Below are 16575 nucleotides of genomic sequence, written 5' to 3'. Positions count from 1 at the left end.
AAACGAAACGTACAACCGTCATTACTGTCATATGAACTGGACTGTCATATCAAAAGCGGCATTTTGATGATGCTAGATGTGGTTGTTGGGGCCACTTATTTTCTAATATTTTTTGTCAATTAATCGCGATGAAGTAAAACACCTACCGAATTGACAATTTTTCTTACACGAATCGACCGAAGTTTAAACATGTTCATAAAGTCCGTTATACTGGACGGTTTTAAGTCATACGGGAAGCGGACCGAAATAAATGGTTTCGATCCAGAGTTCACAGCAATAACTGGATTGAACGGCACCGGAAAAAGTAACGTTTTGGACGCGATATGCTTTGTGCTGGGCATTTCAAATTTGGGACAGGTAACGTGTTTTTGTAATGCGAATCGGCTGAGTGTTTCTACCGAAAATTTGAATCAATTAGGTTCGTGCAACGTCTCTGCAAGAGCTTGTGTTCAAAGGCGGACAGGCTGGCATTACTAAAGCAACCGTTACAATTTTCTTCGATAATACGGATCAGGAGCAGTGTCCAATCGGCTACGAAAAATGCCGGGAAATATCCGTTACCAGACAAGTCGTTGTAGGCGGCAAAAATAAGTATTTCATCAACGGAAAAGTGGTTTTGCAAAAGAAGGTTTCCGATTTGTTTTGTTCGGTGCAGTTGAACATCAACAATCCGAATTTTTTAATTATGCAAGGACGAATTACGAAAGTTTTGAACATGAAACCGCATGAGGTTGGTTGAATTTTTTTTTGAAGGACGAATCAGTGATTTTTAATCGAATTTCATTTTGTAGATTTTATCAATGGTTGAAGAGGCGGCTGGTACCAGTATGTACGAGTCGAAGAGAGATCAAACAAACAAATTGATTGAGAAGAAGGATGCCAAACTTAATGAAATGGATGCTGTAAGTGAAGTTTTCTTTTGTTGAACCTATTGATGTCACCGTACCGACAATCGACATTTTTTACAACCATTTTTTTGGTTACGTTGTCTCATTATCAGTTTTATCTCTATCAGTTTCCCTACTATCTGATTAAGATTAATTAATCGAGCTATCTAAGAAATGTTGTCAACAGGTCGTGGTATACTGGCATATAGTTCTTCGACTGTCGGCAATTTTTCATTTAATTTAAATTTTCCGATGAAATCTAGGTGCTCAAAGAGGAAATCGAACCGAAACTCCAGAAACTGCGACAAGAGCGCGCCCAGTACGAGGAGTTCCAGAAAATTGTCCGCGAAATCGAGAGCCTAACCCGAATTTACATTTCTCACAAATATCTGCAGCAAAAGAAAACTGTCGAAGACTGTGAGAACGAGCTCCAAACAATGGCGAATTTCATCGAAACGAGCCAGCAAACCATTGCGGACAACGAACAGAAATCGGTTCAAATCGATGACGAATGTGCCGAGATTCGACGGGTGATTGATACGGAGAGTGGCGGCCAATTGAAAACATTGGAAGAGGAACTTCAAGTTATGTCCAAACAGGAGGCGACCGTTCAGGGCGAGAAAAACTCGGTGGCCAGTAGTCTGGATGCGGAGAATCGGAAATTGAAACGAACGGAAAAAACCATCAAAGACGATGAGAATGCGTTGAAGGCGAAAGAGGCGGGTATGGCAAAGTTGAACAGTTTGTTTGAGACGTTGAAAACCGCTGATGCGGTGGACTCAAATGCGTACGAAGAATCGCGGAAAAAGTACGAGGCCATCAGTTCTGGTTTGGCGACGAATGAGAGTGGTGAAGCGTCTTCGTTGCAAGACCAGTTGATTGGTAAATTTGCTGGCTGACTTTTACGATTCGATCCGAAATTCATTTGCTTTCGATTTTCAGTGGCCAAGCAACAGATTTCCGAAGCGAGAACCGCTATCAAAACATCCGAAATGGATTTGAAACATTCCAGAGACTTGCTGCGCAAAAAACAATCAGAGCGTCAGAACACCGACGCAAACTATGTCAAAGACAAGAAAAATGCAGATCATCACGAAGCCGAAATCAAGCGTCTAGAGGTGAGTCAGTGAATGGTTAATCCTTCTGCTGTGGGTGGTAACACAAACTTAAAAATTTGCAGGCAGCATTGTCCCGAATGAACTACGAAGAAGGATCACTGGAACAGCTGCAACAGAAACAGGAAGTGTTGCAAAGAAAACGTCGAGATCTGCGCAGTAAACTTGATCAATTGAAGGCCTACCGTTTCGAATTTCAATACCAAGATCCCCATCCCAATTTCAATCGGAACAGTGTCAAGGGAAGGGTTTGCAATCTGTTTCAAGTGAAAGACCAACGGGACTGTCTGGCCCTAGGTATGCTGGCTGGAGGATCTGTAAGTAGTCGCTGAGTCACGTTATTGCTTCTATATATAAACCTTTCATTACAACAGTTGTTCAGCGTTGTCACCGACACAGATGTCACATCGAAGGATATTCTGAAGAGGGGCCAATTGCAGCAGCAGACTACTCTGTTGCCAATCAATAAAATTAGAGGACGCGAACTCAATGCTAACATTGTCAGAACGGCTCAGAGTTTGGTCGGAAAAGAAAATGTGGCTGCCGCACTGTCGCTTATTGACTACGATCCCGAATATGACATCATCATGAAGTATGTCTTCGGTCGTACGTTGGTGTGCAAAGACATTGATACGGCGAAAAAGGTACGGATGGCGTCAGAGTACGACATTTCAATTTCTTCATTTACATCTTATCCCCCCAGGTCACTTACCATCCGAATATAATGACACAATCAGTTACGTTGGACGGCGATGTAGTTGATCCACAAGGTACTCTGTCCGGTGGTTCACGACCCTCTGGAAATCCGTTACTGTTAGAAGTTGCCGAAATACAAGAAATTCGACGATCACTGGACGAAATTGAAAATGAATTGCGTGCGGTTCAGCAGCAAATCAATCAATTGCAGAAAGTTGCCCAAACATTCAATCAAACCAAGGAGCAGCTGGATCTGTGTCAGCATGAATTGAATTTGGTCAAAGGAAGATTGGCTAAGTCATCATTCGAGCAACATCAACAAGAAATCGATGAGTTAGCGTCAAAAGTTGGTAAGTTTGTGGAATGAGATCAAATCCAGAGCCAGAGTGATGAATAATCTCTTCGCATTGCGTTAAGAATCTCTGCAGGAGGTAATCGTCAAATCGAAGGAAACTGACAAAGTGGCTTCGTTGAAGGTCAAGGACATTGAGGAAAAACTTAGCGACGCTAAAGGTTATCGAGAACGTGAACTGAAAGCAGCGACCGATGAAATGAAGCAACTGAAGAAGAAGAGCGAGGAGAGCAAGAAAAATTGGAAGAAGAGAGAACAGGTTAGGGACTTCACACATTTTCATTCAGCCGTTTACTCAAATTCACATTTTTAACTCAACAGGAATACGAAACGATGAGCATGGAAATCGAAGAATTGAAGAAGGGAATAACGACAGCAACCGAACAAAAGCAAAAAACTTTAGAAGATATCGAACAGTTGAAGGAAAAGGTGAGTGGTTCGTTTGTATTAAGCGACAGGTAAGACAACAATAATTGACCCATACCGTTCGCTTACACCTAACAGCTTAAAACCATCGAATCCAGTACCAGTGAATCATCTGCAGCTATTGCCCAATTAAAGGAACAAGTGGCCAAGCAGAAGGCCGTCATCAACTCACAAAACAAAGAATTGAAAGCGAAGCTCATCCAAAAGGATAAAATGGCGAAACGGAATGCCGACCTACAGATCGAAATCAAACGCAAACAGAATGACATCACCAAATTGAAGAATGACAACAAGGACGGTTTCTCAAAGATTACCAATTTAGAGAAAAACTATCCGTGGATCGTCGGCGACAAGGAATATTTCGGTGTGAAAAACACCCGGTACGACTATTCGAAAGAGGATCCGGAAGAGGCGGGAAAGAAATTGCACAAGGCTCAAAAAGATAAGGACAACATGGAACGACACATTAATGTTAAAGCCATGGCTCTGCTCCAGAAGGAGGAACAATTGTACGAAGACTTGCAGAAGCGCAAAAACATTGTTCTCGAAGATAAAAAGAAAATTTTGAAAATAATCGTCGACATGGACAAGAAGAAGGAGATTGAAGTGAAGAATGCTTGGTTGAAGGTGAACGCTAACTTTGGCAGTATATTCAGCACATTGCTGCCGGGCGCCGAAGCTAAACTTGTGCCAGCTGAGGGAAATAATTCGCTGTCCGGTCTGACAGTCCGAGTTGGATTCAGTGGATTGTGGAAAGATTCGCTGGGTGAATTAAGTGGCGGTCAACGGTCTCTGGTGGCTTTGTCCCTAATTCTGGCCATGTTGAAATTCAAACCGGCTCCGTTGTATATTTTGGATGAAGTAGACGCTGCGTTGGATATGGCCCACACACAAAATATTGGTACGATGTTGAAAGGACATTTCACCAATTCACAGGTAAATTTGACGTCTTTATTCTGCTCAAGCATTGGAGTGATTTTCAACGAAATTTTCTTGGTTTTTACAGTTCGTCATTGTCTCTCTCAAAGATGGTATGTTCAACAATGCCAACGTTCTGTTCAAAACGAAATTCGAGGACGGAGTATCGGCCGTTACGAGAACCGAAAATTCGCGTAAAGGTCAGAATCGTAAATAATTTTGATACCCGAACCGACACAGACCAGACACACATTTCAAGCTCCTTTTTTTATATGATCTGAACGTTCGATGTAGTTTCTAGTTAAATTGTTCTGTACAAATTTTTTCTTTTTTTAATTTCATTCAAACGCACTACGCTTTAATTACATTTAACTCGGAGAACTATGTTATACAAACAAAAATCAAATGGAATAAATCGACAAAACCTAAACAAAACCAAAAGAAAATGTTTTGATTTCTGATCGAAGAAAGATCTCATCATAGACCCTCGACTACGGGCCTCTGCCAGTTACGAACAGTCAAAGTGAGGTACGAGTGATGACACTGATTGATTGAGGCGGACAAAACATGGGCTATAACTGCTAAGGCTCGGAACAGGTCAGGTCAACCTGAATTTTACCTGTAATCTGATTTGATAAATTTGACCTGACCTGACCTGATATTTCAGGTCAAAATGATTTTCGACAGCGATTGACCGAGGTGGACCTATTCCGAGCCTTATTGACTACATGTTTTACCTTATCAATTTTCTCGAAAGTGAAGTGTCTATACGGCCTACAGACGAGATGTGAAGGTCACGCATTTTTTGTTCTCCGATGCGACAAAAGTTACTCGTGCAAGCTGTAGTCGTTTAATCTGTTACTTCTCTTGGTTAAGGTCTTTATTTTGGAAACTTTTTTATTAACTCTCATGATTATCCTAGCAGTTCTTATCCCTCACCAAGGTCCGTATTAATAATACTGAATTTTGCCATAGAAAAGTCACATCAGGCATATTCCATCGATTATTTTCGTCTTCGCTGTCGATAACTAATGAACCAATGACTGGTGGCAACACACTACTCCTGAGGGATTCTTTTCAAAACGAACCCACCGAAATCGAACACATTTTCCAGCGGACTTTTTTATAAGGGCCCTGAAAGGTCTTGGTCCCTAGAAGCCAAACCTATAGTCAAAAAAAAATCCTGGATGCTAGTGTGGCTTGTAGATGATCAAGAATCGAAATCATTCAGTTTCCGTATGGTGTTCTTTCCAGATACATGATGGCTATGTAGTCGTGTGGAGCTGTTGTTCACAATTTTCTCAAAACCTAAATGTTTGCCTCTCACAATAACAGGGGATTAATAGTGGTAATAGTAAGTAAGTGTATCGATCCACAGATAATTTTGAACATAGTTTCGTTATTGAACATTGCTCACTGATATCGAAAACGTAAGTCATCAGCCGGTCATGATCCAGAAAAAATATTTTTGGATCAAATTTTGTCCATGTAGAGGAACCTACTCTCAGGTTTACACTTAAAAGGTATATTCATCATGTTCGCCTATGCATGTTAGAGTTTAGTATCGTCGAAAAGCTGAGACCAGTAACAATCAGCAAAAACACTTTTTCGCGTTCATGTTACTTTTCGGTTCCAGACGAACAAATTGCAAGTTACAAGTTGGCCGAAGCGGTCAAATTTTAAACCTAATAACGCCTACGTAGATTTTCATGTATCTGGGAAGAACTTCATAAGGAAAGTGCATGTTTTCGGTTTTTTATCATCCCCCTAGCTACACAAGCATTCAGGAATTTTTATGAAGCTAGTTTTGGCTTCTTGGGAGCAAAACCTTTCAGGGCAAGGGGGAGCTTTTATCACTAAGGCCTCCAATTTTGTCACTATTCATTGTTAAAGCTAAGAGCATATATGCTATGTTATGAGACAATAAAGAACTTAATATGAGTACTCCTTAACGAACATTGTAGAACTGGACATATAGCTAAAAATACCTCTAAAAATGTAAACTAGCATGTTACGGACGGCTATCATCTGTTATCGATACTTCAGCAACAAAACGACGAGTTCTGACCAATACGGTCTTATGTAAAGAAAAATTTGTTCAAAAAATTGATGTAAAGGATCAAAGCACTGTCAAGCACCGAAGCTGACTTTGACATCACTCAATTAGAAGGCCAAAAACCCACCTGTTCACAATTTTTTTACATTTTTTGATAGCCATTGTATGAAAAAGAATAGCCTACTTTGATTGGTTCAGTCCTCTATTTGAGTGACGTCAAAGTCAGCTTCGGGACAGTGCGTTGAAAGGATTCGAAATCAATATCCTGAAAATACTAAGATCAAATATGAAGTAGTAGATCCGATTGTAAGAAAGGCAAGCATTTAATATAATCTATGAAAGGTTAAACGTTTCAAAGTGTCAATAACGCCATAATCTTTTGGGAATGGCAATGATCATCTGATATAGACAGCTGTAACTAAAAGAAGCGATGAGCTCATGGAACGTTAGATTTAAACATTATATCAGAAGAATTAACCAGACCCGGCCGTCTGTTGTTAAATCGTCAACTAAATACTGATCATGAAATGCAAGTGAATAGGTAAAACTAGACCAGTAACTGTTAGGAAATTTACATCATACTATTGCCACCTCGACAACAAACCAGGGTCGTTGATGTCATGGAAAGAATAGCATCTCTGAAATGGAGCTGGGCGGGACATATTGCAAGAAGGACAGACGATCGTTGGACCAAAAAGATCATGAACTGGCGACCATATAAAAGACGAGCTATAGGTAGATCACCAGAGAGATGGACAAACGGAATTAAGAATATTGCAAGTACAAACTGGCACCAAATGTCAATGGATCGTACGAAATGGAAAGAAGTTGGAGAGGCCTACATCCAGCAGTGGATAGAAACAGGCTGAAAAAGAAGAAGAAAAAGATTGCCACCTCCAGTCATCTTATCTATGTTACAAAAACAACGAAGCGTTACGATATCTAGATAGTCAAAAATGCGCACAGGAAAACAAGGAAATTATTTTTTATTATTTCGTTTTTGCCACAAATCAATGAGGAAAGCCAAAATGGTTAACACTCCACTCGCAATGAACAATCCCCCAGACAGCACGAACGTCCACAGCAACGATCCAGTCTTTTCATACAATCCCGTTACAATTGGTGTCCCGGATAATACACCTATGCCTAGAACCAGTGCAGAGAGGCCAAATGCGTTGGTTAATTTCTTCAGTCCCAATAACTTCACAAACACAACGGGTCGCAGAGCACCGAAGAACGCTAGAATTGCCACAATGATCATCGAAGGGCATCCAATCAAAATGTAGAAACTTACCAATGGTAAATCCGAACACTATGCAGTAACAGATTTGCACAGCAACGGCATCTGTGCCTATGTAAGCTGAAAGGATTGTTACAATTCCTGCGAGAATTGATGCCCATCCGACCAAGTAGCATTCATTGAAATGGGAAAATAGTGTGACAAATACACCGGACGAAAAACGGCCTAACACATTGCCCACTGATATCCAACTAATGAACCAATTTGTGTAACCCGCCGGAATGTTGTTGGTTTCACCTCTTTCTTGAAGGAGCAAATTTACGTACAAAAAGGAATCAATAAAATCCAACAAAAGGGAACACTCACGCTGCAAATAGAGATAGGGTGTCATATAGCCAAGTGCATAGCAGAAGCACGACAATGCCAGTGTACAGAAGACAGTGCTCTTCAACAAGGAAATATCAAATAAATTTCCCAACACTTTGTGAATGATGTGCGGGACGCCAAAGCATGTACTAGTATCGTCATGGAATTCAATGGCATTTGAATGTTTTGAAGCTTCCATTGGCAGTATCATCTCAGGATCGAGTACCATCGACAAATGGTAGCTGACCATTCGTTTTCTATTCAGCTCGCTGTTCTCCGATGTCATTGCCATTTTATATTCCGGGAGATGTGCAACACTCGCAGCATAAAATATATCTTTCCGGTCCATGGGCCCAGTTGACATGACATTAGGCTTTCCAGTGGAGTGAGTTAACTGTGACGAACATAAGTCTCGTATCCACAAACAACGTTTACGTCTCTTTCTCTTCACTTCAGAAATGGGAAGGAATCGCGACGATATTATGGAAATTTGCGGAAAATGTCGGCTTTCTTCGGATTTGTCATCAAGGTCAATGGAAACCATCGAATCAGTTTTGTATAGTTCAACGAATTCCACTCGAGAAGGGGTGTTAATGGTGTCCTAAATACAAAATGTTGATGAAATTTTCTAAATTTCGGGCTATTCTCACTGAACCATTTCGTTGAATAAATCTTGAGTGAGGGGCACTTTAGTCGTCGGCTTCAACGGTTTCAGAGTAAATGCGGATAACAGACAAACCAACATCAAAAACGCTTGTACCTTTATCGTGAAGTCCCATGACTTGGTAGCCGTTGTGTAAGCGAATAGTGGTGACAAACACAGACCTCCGAAACTTGATCCACAACTTGCTAGTCCAGTTGCTAGTGCTCGATATTTTTCAAAATAATATCCAACACTAATGGTTGCTGCCGTATACAACATCCCAAATGCTATACCAACTGCCGAAAATATAATTTTCCTTAAATTCGGAAATTAGCCAAAGCCAAAAGAATTGAAATGCTGACCGATTACTCCATACAATGTAATAATGGCCGGGAATGATTCCATATGAGAAGCAACAAATATCCCGACAAAAGCAACCAAACTTCCACAAACCGCAAGAGAACGAAATCCATAATGATTTATGAATGCACAAGCTACCGGACCGACTAAGTAGGACACTCCGAGTTGAGCCGAACTGATAACCGTTAATTTCGATGGGTGCACGTTTAGCGCTTTGGACAGACCGGGCAGTATGGCTACACTGAACGAAAAAGCGATGCCGTCCAATGCAAAATTGCACATAAATGCAGCAATTACAATAATCCAAGCATAGCCACCATCCGGAGGAATAACGATGTTCACCTAGTGTTTTGAGTGGATCGTAGAGATGTGCATATATTGGACAATATAATGTAAGATACCTCGCGAATGGTCGACTCAAATCTTTGCGATTTTTTACTTTTCTGTTGAACGGTTGGTCCGTGTCTTTTCGATTCTGTATTTTTCATTAGAATTTTGTATGGGATTGGCGGCCGTGTTAAAGGAAATACTAATTTGACAAACTACGGGTTGGGCTACTGTTTTAATACAAATCATTTTCTTCCAATTAAACTTTTATTTTTAGCTTATGATACACTTGGTATGACGCGTACAGTAGATACGTATAGCCAATTTTAAAAGAAAATCCAAATATTCAGTGATTCGAATTGAGCTCGATGTTAACGACATTCGGGCTTCGTCGACGCAATTTAAAAACATCCACAATTCCCTCATGCAGATAATCCTCTTCGTCCAACAACATTGCCCCGTTGGCCTGGACAAACGAACGATTCGAACTAGCCGAACTGCTTCTCTCGCGACTGGAATTGTGCGTCTGACGATTATGTTTCTCTAACTCACCGATTCCGTTGAATAAAATTTGGCATATCGTACATTTGGCAGCGAACGATGTTTGCGGTTTTGGCGTACTCGTTGCAACACTTTTCGGTAAAATTTTGGAATTTCTATCTCGAAAGGGTACCGCTGATGGTGACGGCGGTTTCATCGATTTCAATGGCGGTGGCAATTTCTTTGTCACTGCAATGTCTTCAGTGGCATGGAATAGGCGCTGATCGAAACCTTGAAAGGCGTTCTCAGTTCGGACTACATCCGGGTTTGTGTCCTTTATTGGTTGTTTTTTGGTGATGACTCGGTATGATAGCGCCAGCGATTTGACAATGTTTTTCAGCGAAAATATCATGCGCCTCATAAATTCGGCAGTGGAAACAGCCTTATGCTTTTTAACTATTAACAACTGATGGCAGTCGGTTATAAAACTGACCAGCTTCGCTTGAATGCAATCCTTCATGTGAGATTCATATGACTCCTGTAACATGAACCGACATTTACAGGCATGACACTTGCGCTCCTTGTAATCATCCGGTTGGTTAATTTCGATCCGATCGAAACCGCTGAGCACATCCTCCTCGAATATCTTTTCCGAATAATTGAAGAAATTCTGAATGGCAGTCTTGGTGGTGTCCATTTTCGTAAATCTATTCGGATTGTATTCGTTCACATCATTTGACTGCCGATCGTCATCCGAATCGTCGTCAGTGTCCAGATCGTTATTGTCTTCGAAGAATAGATCCAATTCAGCCTTTAAATTCTCGTACGCCACTTTGTTGACATTCGTCTCGTTGATTGGATAGAATTTCTCTGACGTAACTGGCAGTGGCGATGCACCCAGTTGCAGGTGTGTTGCTTTTAATGACGAACTTCGCAGTTGATTACTGTTGGTTAGGACTTGTTGTCGGAAGCTGGCTGCATGTTTTAAGTATGATATGCAAATGGTGCATATCTTTTGTGGAAGTCCATCGTCTTTGGATATCTGGAAAAAGTTATAGGACAGTGAGGAAGGGTAAAGAGGAAACACTTTTTCGCTTAATGTTCGAATTTAATTAGAGGGGTGCCACACTTTATGGACAGAATCATAAGAGATTAAATGGGTTTTATACCCCTCTGATTCTTCAATTTAGGCCATAAACTTCTATACGATTCCAACCGAGAAGAACGGCCCTAAAAGTACATGCAATTAGCTTTCTAATGACACCCCACACGACCATCAACGGCTCGTGTAACTGGAGAAATTTTTGTAAGAAAAGTTCAAGTTTTCGGTTTTTGTGATCACCTCACACTAGCCACACAAGCTTCGAAGAATTTTTTTTAAAGTGATTTTGGCTTCTGGGGTCGAATACCTTACTGGGCACACATAAAAAATTCCAATAGAAAGTGCGTCCGATTTCGGTCTTCTGTTTTTCAGAAGAATCCCTCCAGCACCACTCTACTTAATTCGAAAATATCTTTAGACCCTACACGGTTAAACCTTACATAACGGGTAACTTGAAATGATGAAACAATCAAATAGTAAAGAGACTTGGTTATTATTATTAGGACTAGTGGGACTAGTTTACGTCGACCGAAAGCTTAAAATTTCTCCTATCAAAAATACGGAAGAAACCGATCCGATCAAATTTTGTAGGTATGAGCCTGGTGCTATGAATCCAGTTTCAACATTTACCTCAAATCCCGTCACTTCCTCCATTAGCACTTTTATGCTTTTGGTCCAAAAACTGAATTCATTGACATTAGAATGTAAATAAAATGGTATCGGACTGTGAATGTCGTAAAGACCGGCTGATGAACACACACGACACATATTTGATGATTCTAACATCATCGACATATTTTTCAATTACAGCACAAAGAAATCAGAGAAAAACAACAATAAATTATACAAAAGTGAAGGAAGAGATGTTTCTTCGAAAACATATAGACGATGCAGAGGATTCAGAGAGAGTCCCTAAACTGATGACATTTTCAAACACAGTTCCCCATGTCACTTTTTTTGTTTTTTGTTTATTTGCTTTTAGTTGGATATATTGACGAAAGGTGGTTGTAAGTCTTTGATGTCGAGCGCCAATTTTTTATAATTTTAATTTTCTGACCAATTTCTGTTTCAACATGTTCGACTGGGACTTATTTTAGCTCAACTCAAGATTTTCCGAATGGTTGGAATCTCAAGAAAAATGTTAAGGTGTGTGCGTTCCTTATATGTTTAAAGATTATCTTAGCGTGCATGTTCCACTTCCACCTGAATCTCAATATCATCTCAAGATAATCTGAACATCAATGGGGACTGTTTGAATGTTCTACGTAAATCTCGAGATCAATACTGAAAAAGGGTTGATACTTCCTTATACAAAATGCTATGAAAAGTGTTGCTGCCTTCCCTGCCGTAATTCGGAAGAAAAACAATTTCCAATAAAATAACAAAAGAAATTCTTTTGTTATTTCCACTGGAAATTGTTTTTCTTACAAATTACGGCAGTCCCTTCTACAACACTCCTTCTACAAAATGCTACGAGTGTTCACTGATCGAAATTTCCTACGAGCTATGCGTATATCATTCGTGCCCGCTGTTAAAAATTGTGGTAAGGTACACCCAGAAAAAGAAACTTGAGACAATACTCCACGTATGTGTAAAATTCATCGAAACGGTATGATAATATCATACTATGATATACATCATTGACATATATGATACATGGACAATGTTTTCTATACGTGGGACACGTTGACAACGCAGTTACGTATTTCGATTGTCAGATTTGAACATTCATGTGCTACGTATTGTAGTGATGTACGTGGAATGTGAATAACTTACGGGTGGGACGGAAATTAAACGCACATCACGTATGTTTAACGTATATAGTGGATGTTGCGTTGCTCTTAAACATTGAATTTGGATCATATTTATTTATATTTCTTAACACGAAGAAGATCAACTACAAAATTGTTTTTTTTAGTAAATTATCAAGTCGACTTAAATTCAATTATGTTAAAAAACGACATATAATTATTTATGTGCGATACTTTATAACGTTCTATGCGTAACTTATACGCCACACACGTATATGGCTTTTAAAGTACGCTTCAACAATAAGAAATGTCAACCAACACTACTGTACTGCAACATTAGAAAGATCGTTGGCTCATGATCCAGAGGTCCCCGGTTCAGTTCCCAAAGAAGTCAATTTTTAATTTGAGATATTTGTTACGAATAGCTGCTAAAATACATAATAACTACTATAAGCTGCTAATATGGCGTCTACCGTAGATGAGTTCATTAAAATTCATATTTTTAAATCTTTGTGGAAGAGAAATACTTCTCGCACGTATTATATTCGAGCCGGTTGTATAACTACCTTACCACACTTTTTAACAGGGGGCACGAATGATATACGCATAGCATGTAGGAAATTTCGCTCAGTGTAGTTATACAGCGGGCTCGAATATAATACGTGCGAGACGTATTTCGCTTAGACAGAGATTTAAAAATATGAATTTTTCACTTACAATGTACACGATATTAACAGTTGACAGTAGTTATTATACATTTTAGAATGTATTGGTAACAAATATTTCAAATAAAAATTGACTTCTTCGGGAATTGAACCGGTTACCTCTGGATCATGAGCCATAGAGTTACACTCTATGAGTTAACAACATCGGAACACCGCGCGTATGTGATAAAATCCATTACAAAACTCGGGATAAAAAATGAAAAGTGTGAATTTTGTTGATCTGAGGTGAAGCCAATAAACACATTAAACGAGACTTTTCATTTTTATCCCAAGTTATGTAATGCGTCGAAAACCGTACTTTTCATGTTTCAAGCACTACTTTCGACGCCCTCAGCATGAAAAATCCATTACATAACTCGGGATAAAAATGAAAAGTCTCGTTTTCGTGTCGGCTTTCAGGTAGAGACCACTGTCTCTTATTTTTTCATTTTCGCCTGTTATTCGTCTTAGATCAAAATGAGTAAAATATTGGTGAAATCTTGCCGCTAAAGACAGTTTTCATTAAATTTTGAATCAACAAGAATTTGTAGACGGAAGACTTAGCTTGTAAATATCCAAAACTTAGTAATTTTGCCTGTTCGAAATCGTTGTACGATAATCTCCCGCGTTTTGCACTGTCAAACAACAATTTTTTTTCCCGCTAGACGGTGTTTCGAGTCGCAGGTCTTTGGTTTGACAGCTTCATAATATTTTTTAGCATCGCTTCTGAAAAACGTTTGAGAAACGTGAACAGTGATTTGGGTTTTTCTTCAAAAATATTCCGTTTTCTTAACGTTTCCTTACATTTACTTGTTCATGGTCAGGCGATAACCAAAACGCAAAATGGTAAGCTTTGAAAATGCATCAGCAGATACGAATTCGACGAATAAATTGGCTAACAAACAATTTGAGGCTATGTTGAACTCCCGGCAATCGACCAAACCTCTAATAGAGCCGCTAAACTAGGACTGGAATTGTAGATTGAAATCGCCTAATGACTTCATTTCTTTCGTTTCAGACTATCGGCAAAAACAATAAAATGATTCAGCACCTGAACTATCGGGTGCGAATCGTTTTACAAGATTCGCGTACATTCATCGGCACATTCAAGGTAAACCATTTTCGCTATATTCCAAAATCGAAATTTGCGTACAATGACCGGCTATTCATTGTTCCATTAGGCATTCGACAAACACATGAATTTGATATTGGGAGACTGTGAAGAATTCAGAAAAATCAGACCGAAGAATACCAAGCTTCCCGAACGAGAGGAGAAGCGTGTACTGGGTTTCGTATTGTTGAGAGGTAAGTGAAACGTTGCATTTCCTTAAACCACCTGCCAGTACTGAAAATCTCTTTTGATTGTTTCAGGTGAGAACATTGTCTCGCTGACTGTAGAAGGGTGAGTAATTGAAATCGAAACAGTTCGGAAACTGATTGTTTAACTTGATTTCCGTTTCTTGTCCACAGACCTCCTCCTCCAGAAGAAGGTCTTCCACGAGTTCCAATTCCTGGCTCAGCACCAGGTCCAGGTATCGGTCGCGTTGCTGGTAGAGGAATGCCAGCCAATTTGTCGAGTGTACCAGCTGGACTTCAAGGACCAGTGCGCGGCGTTGGTGGACCAAGTCAACAACATATGGCTCCTGTCGGAAGAGGTGGACAACAATTGACTGCACCGCCACAAATGAGACCACAAATGATGGGTGCACCGCCTCCAGGTTAGTCAATTGAAGAATGACTCACAACACATCATTTGTTGCGCAATCGATTTTAGGAGTTTAAATTTGAATGTTTTCCTAAATTTCAGGAATGATTCCCGGAATGCCGCCAATGGGACGTGGTATACCGCCTCGTGGTCCACCGCCTGGAATGATGAGAGCTCCACCTCCACGCGGAAATTTCTAAGTTTATCGATTCGTTGAGCCTTCATACAGTTCGTTCGAAATAAAGTGTCTACATGTCATCGCCAAAAAAAGTTTTTTCAATTGACTTTGCAGTTTTCCGTAATTTCCAATTTAACATATTTTGAATGTCAATGTCACTTCAACGTACTTGGTGACATCCCAGAACTATTTAGTCCAGCGAGACTTCACTCGAGTGGTGGCATGAATTAATACCAATGCCGAACGAAATGGACCATTCGATTTGATTGATACGCTCCAGAACATCTGCTGCACTAATCATAATTGCTGATGGTCTATGGATCAAACGAATCCGTCCCTTCAACTTGAACAAATTGGAAAAGTTTTTCATTGAAACACTCTGGTTGGAACGTTGTGGCTCTCAGAAAAATGGTATAAAAGTAACAAGTGTTTAAAACTGTGTGTAGAAGCGATAGGGAATACATGGTCTAACGTTGAAAACAACTCACTAAATTCAGTGAAATTTGGTAAAATTAAGAGAGATATATCTCAATATTAGGTCCTGATTGAGTCGATCAAATCTTATCCCTTGAATTGTTTCATTTAGCTATTTACATAACTAGGAGTGAATATGAAAGTTTCAACGCTCAGTACTGCAAACACCCATTATTTATTGGATCTTATATTGTACACATACGGAATTTTGAAAGGCGACACATTTTCAGTTTCTGTGTTTTACTTGAGTTTCTGCTTTCTCCAGATAAAAATACATGCAAAATTTACAAAAAAAAACAGTAAACCACGAAACCAACGCACTGTTTTTCATACATTGGCTATCAAACAATTTAAAAAAATAGTCAACAGGTGTGTTTTTGGCCTTCTAATTGAGTGATGTCAAAGTCAGCTTCGGTGCTTGACAGTGCTTTGACGAAACAGAAAATGTGTCAGTTTTCAAAATTCCGCGAGTGCCGCGAGGTGCCGCTGAGTATGTTGAAAATATGAAGACAATTTTTGGGTCGAAAAGAATCATTAGTCAACACATGAGTTTTGTGAGTGGAGAAGTTTGGGATACTTACGAAATGGCATGTAATCGAAACCCAGTCAGTCTCGCTACTTTATGGTCCAATCTTTTTTCGGAAACAAACAGCTGATTTCTTAGATACGGAGTTAGAAGAGTTTACGGAACTAAATCGAAGATCTCGCCTCAATTTTGACTATCCATAAAGACTGACATTTTTGCACTAAAATTCATGAATTTAAAGCTGCTGTGGGTAAGTCGGGGTAAGCTTC

At 39.8% G+C, this 16575-nt stretch overlaps 4 protein-coding genes across 5 annotated transcripts; 2 read left to right on the top strand and 2 right to left on the bottom strand.

The window, feature by feature from the left end:
• Window positions 1–30: 30 nt before the first annotated feature.
• LOC119072484 (structural maintenance of chromosomes protein 2) lies at window positions 31–4723 on the top strand. The gene is made up of 12 exons (XM_037177717.1): window positions 31–357; window positions 419–730; window positions 792–902; window positions 1151–1769; window positions 1830–2005; window positions 2068–2319; window positions 2377–2646; window positions 2706–3048; window positions 3116–3309; window positions 3372–3479; window positions 3555–4412; window positions 4483–4723. Exons 1-12 carry the CDS (start codon window positions 190–192, stop codon window positions 4609–4611), a joined length of 3540 nt encoding a protein of 1179 aa, XP_037033612.1. The 5' UTR covers window positions 31–189; the 3' UTR covers window positions 4612–4723.
• Window positions 4724–7419: 2696 nt separating this feature from the next.
• LOC119072471 (monocarboxylate transporter 9-like) lies at window positions 7420–9581 on the bottom strand. Of its 2 annotated transcripts, none has more exons than XM_037177693.1 (6): window positions 9461–9581; window positions 9062–9401; window positions 8712–8995; window positions 8057–8657; window positions 7745–7993; window positions 7420–7689 (listed from the first exon to the last, which is right to left on the bottom strand). In XM_037177693.1, exons 1-6 carry the CDS (start codon window positions 9545–9547, stop codon window positions 7430–7432), a joined length of 1821 nt encoding a protein of 606 aa, XP_037033588.1. In that variant the 5' UTR covers window positions 9548–9581; the 3' UTR covers window positions 7420–7429. The 2 variants fall into 2 exon arrangements, with proteins under 2 accessions (XP_037033588.1, XP_037033589.1); XM_037177694.1 differs by having other exon boundaries at window positions 8817–8995.
• Window positions 9582–9638: 57 nt separating this feature from the next.
• On the bottom strand, window positions 9639–11918 carry LOC119072477. The gene is made up of 2 exons (XM_037177707.1): window positions 11599–11918; window positions 9639–10908 (listed from the first exon to the last, which is right to left on the bottom strand). Exons 1-2 carry the CDS (start codon window positions 11761–11763, stop codon window positions 9733–9735), a joined length of 1341 nt encoding a protein of 446 aa, XP_037033602.1. The 5' UTR covers window positions 11764–11918; the 3' UTR covers window positions 9639–9732.
• Window positions 11919–14112: 2194 nt separating this feature from the next.
• Window positions 14113–15398, top strand: LOC119072481 (small nuclear ribonucleoprotein-associated protein B). The gene is made up of 6 exons (XM_037177710.1): window positions 14113–14269; window positions 14442–14534; window positions 14605–14728; window positions 14795–14825; window positions 14894–15141; window positions 15231–15398. The coding sequence occupies exons 1-6, from the start codon at window positions 14267–14269 to the stop codon at window positions 15326–15328; spliced, it is 597 nt and encodes a 198-aa protein (XP_037033605.1). The 5' UTR covers window positions 14113–14266; the 3' UTR covers window positions 15329–15398.
• The last annotated feature ends 1177 nt before the right edge of the window (window positions 15399–16575 follow it).

The sequence above is a fragment of the Bradysia coprophila genome (genome assembly GCF_014529535.1).
Source record: "Bradysia coprophila strain Holo2 chromosome IV unlocalized genomic scaffold, BU_Bcop_v1 contig_81, whole genome shotgun sequence".
Taxonomy (NCBI): Eukaryota; Metazoa; Arthropoda; class Insecta; order Diptera; family Sciaridae; genus Bradysia; species Bradysia coprophila.
This window is presented reverse-complemented; position numbering and strand designations above follow the sequence as displayed.

What these genes read in the sequence shown, in the direction of transcription:
- LOC119072484 (XM_037177717.1), top strand. Translation starts at nt 190, where the DNA reads ATGTTCATAAAGTCCGTTATACTGGACGGTTTTAAGTCATACGGGAAG. An exon ending in CCGAAATCAAGCGTCTAGAG is followed by an intron (nt 2,006 to 2,067) that starts GTGAGTCAGTGA and finishes AAAAATTTGCAG; the next exon opens with GCAGCATTGTCCCGAATGAA. An exon ending in ACATTGATACGGCGAAAAAG is followed by an intron (nt 2,647 to 2,705) that starts GTACGGATGGCG and finishes TTATCCCCCCAG; the next exon opens with GTCACTTACCATCCGAATAT.
- LOC119072471 (XM_037177693.1), bottom strand. Translation starts at nt 9,547, where the DNA reads ATGAAAAATACAGAATCGAAAAGACACGGACCAACCGTTCAACAGAAA. An exon ending in TTGAGTCGACCATTCGCGAG is followed by an intron (nt 9,402 to 9,460) that starts GTATCTTACATT and finishes TCAAAACACTAG; the next exon opens with GTGAACATCGTTATTCCTCC. An exon ending in ACCCTATCTCTATTTGCAGC is followed by an intron (nt 7,994 to 8,056) that starts GTGAGTGTTCCC and finishes TGCTCCTTCAAG; the next exon opens with AAAGAGGTGAAACCAACAAC.
- LOC119072477 (XM_037177707.1), bottom strand. Translation starts at nt 11,763, where the DNA reads ATGTCGATGATGTTAGAATCATCAAATATGTGTCGTGTGTGTTCATCA. An exon ending in AGGAAGTGACGGGATTTGAG is followed by an intron (nt 10,909 to 11,598) that starts GTAAATGTTGAA and finishes AACTTTTTCCAG; the next exon opens with ATATCCAAAGACGATGGACT.
- LOC119072481 (XM_037177710.1), top strand. An exon ending in CATTCATCGGCACATTCAAG is followed by an intron (nt 14,535 to 14,604) that starts GTAAACCATTTT and finishes TTGTTCCATTAG; the next exon opens with GCATTCGACAAACACATGAA. An exon ending in GTCTCGCTGACTGTAGAAGG is followed by an intron (nt 14,826 to 14,893) that starts GTGAGTAATTGA and finishes TCTTGTCCACAG; the next exon opens with ACCTCCTCCTCCAGAAGAAG.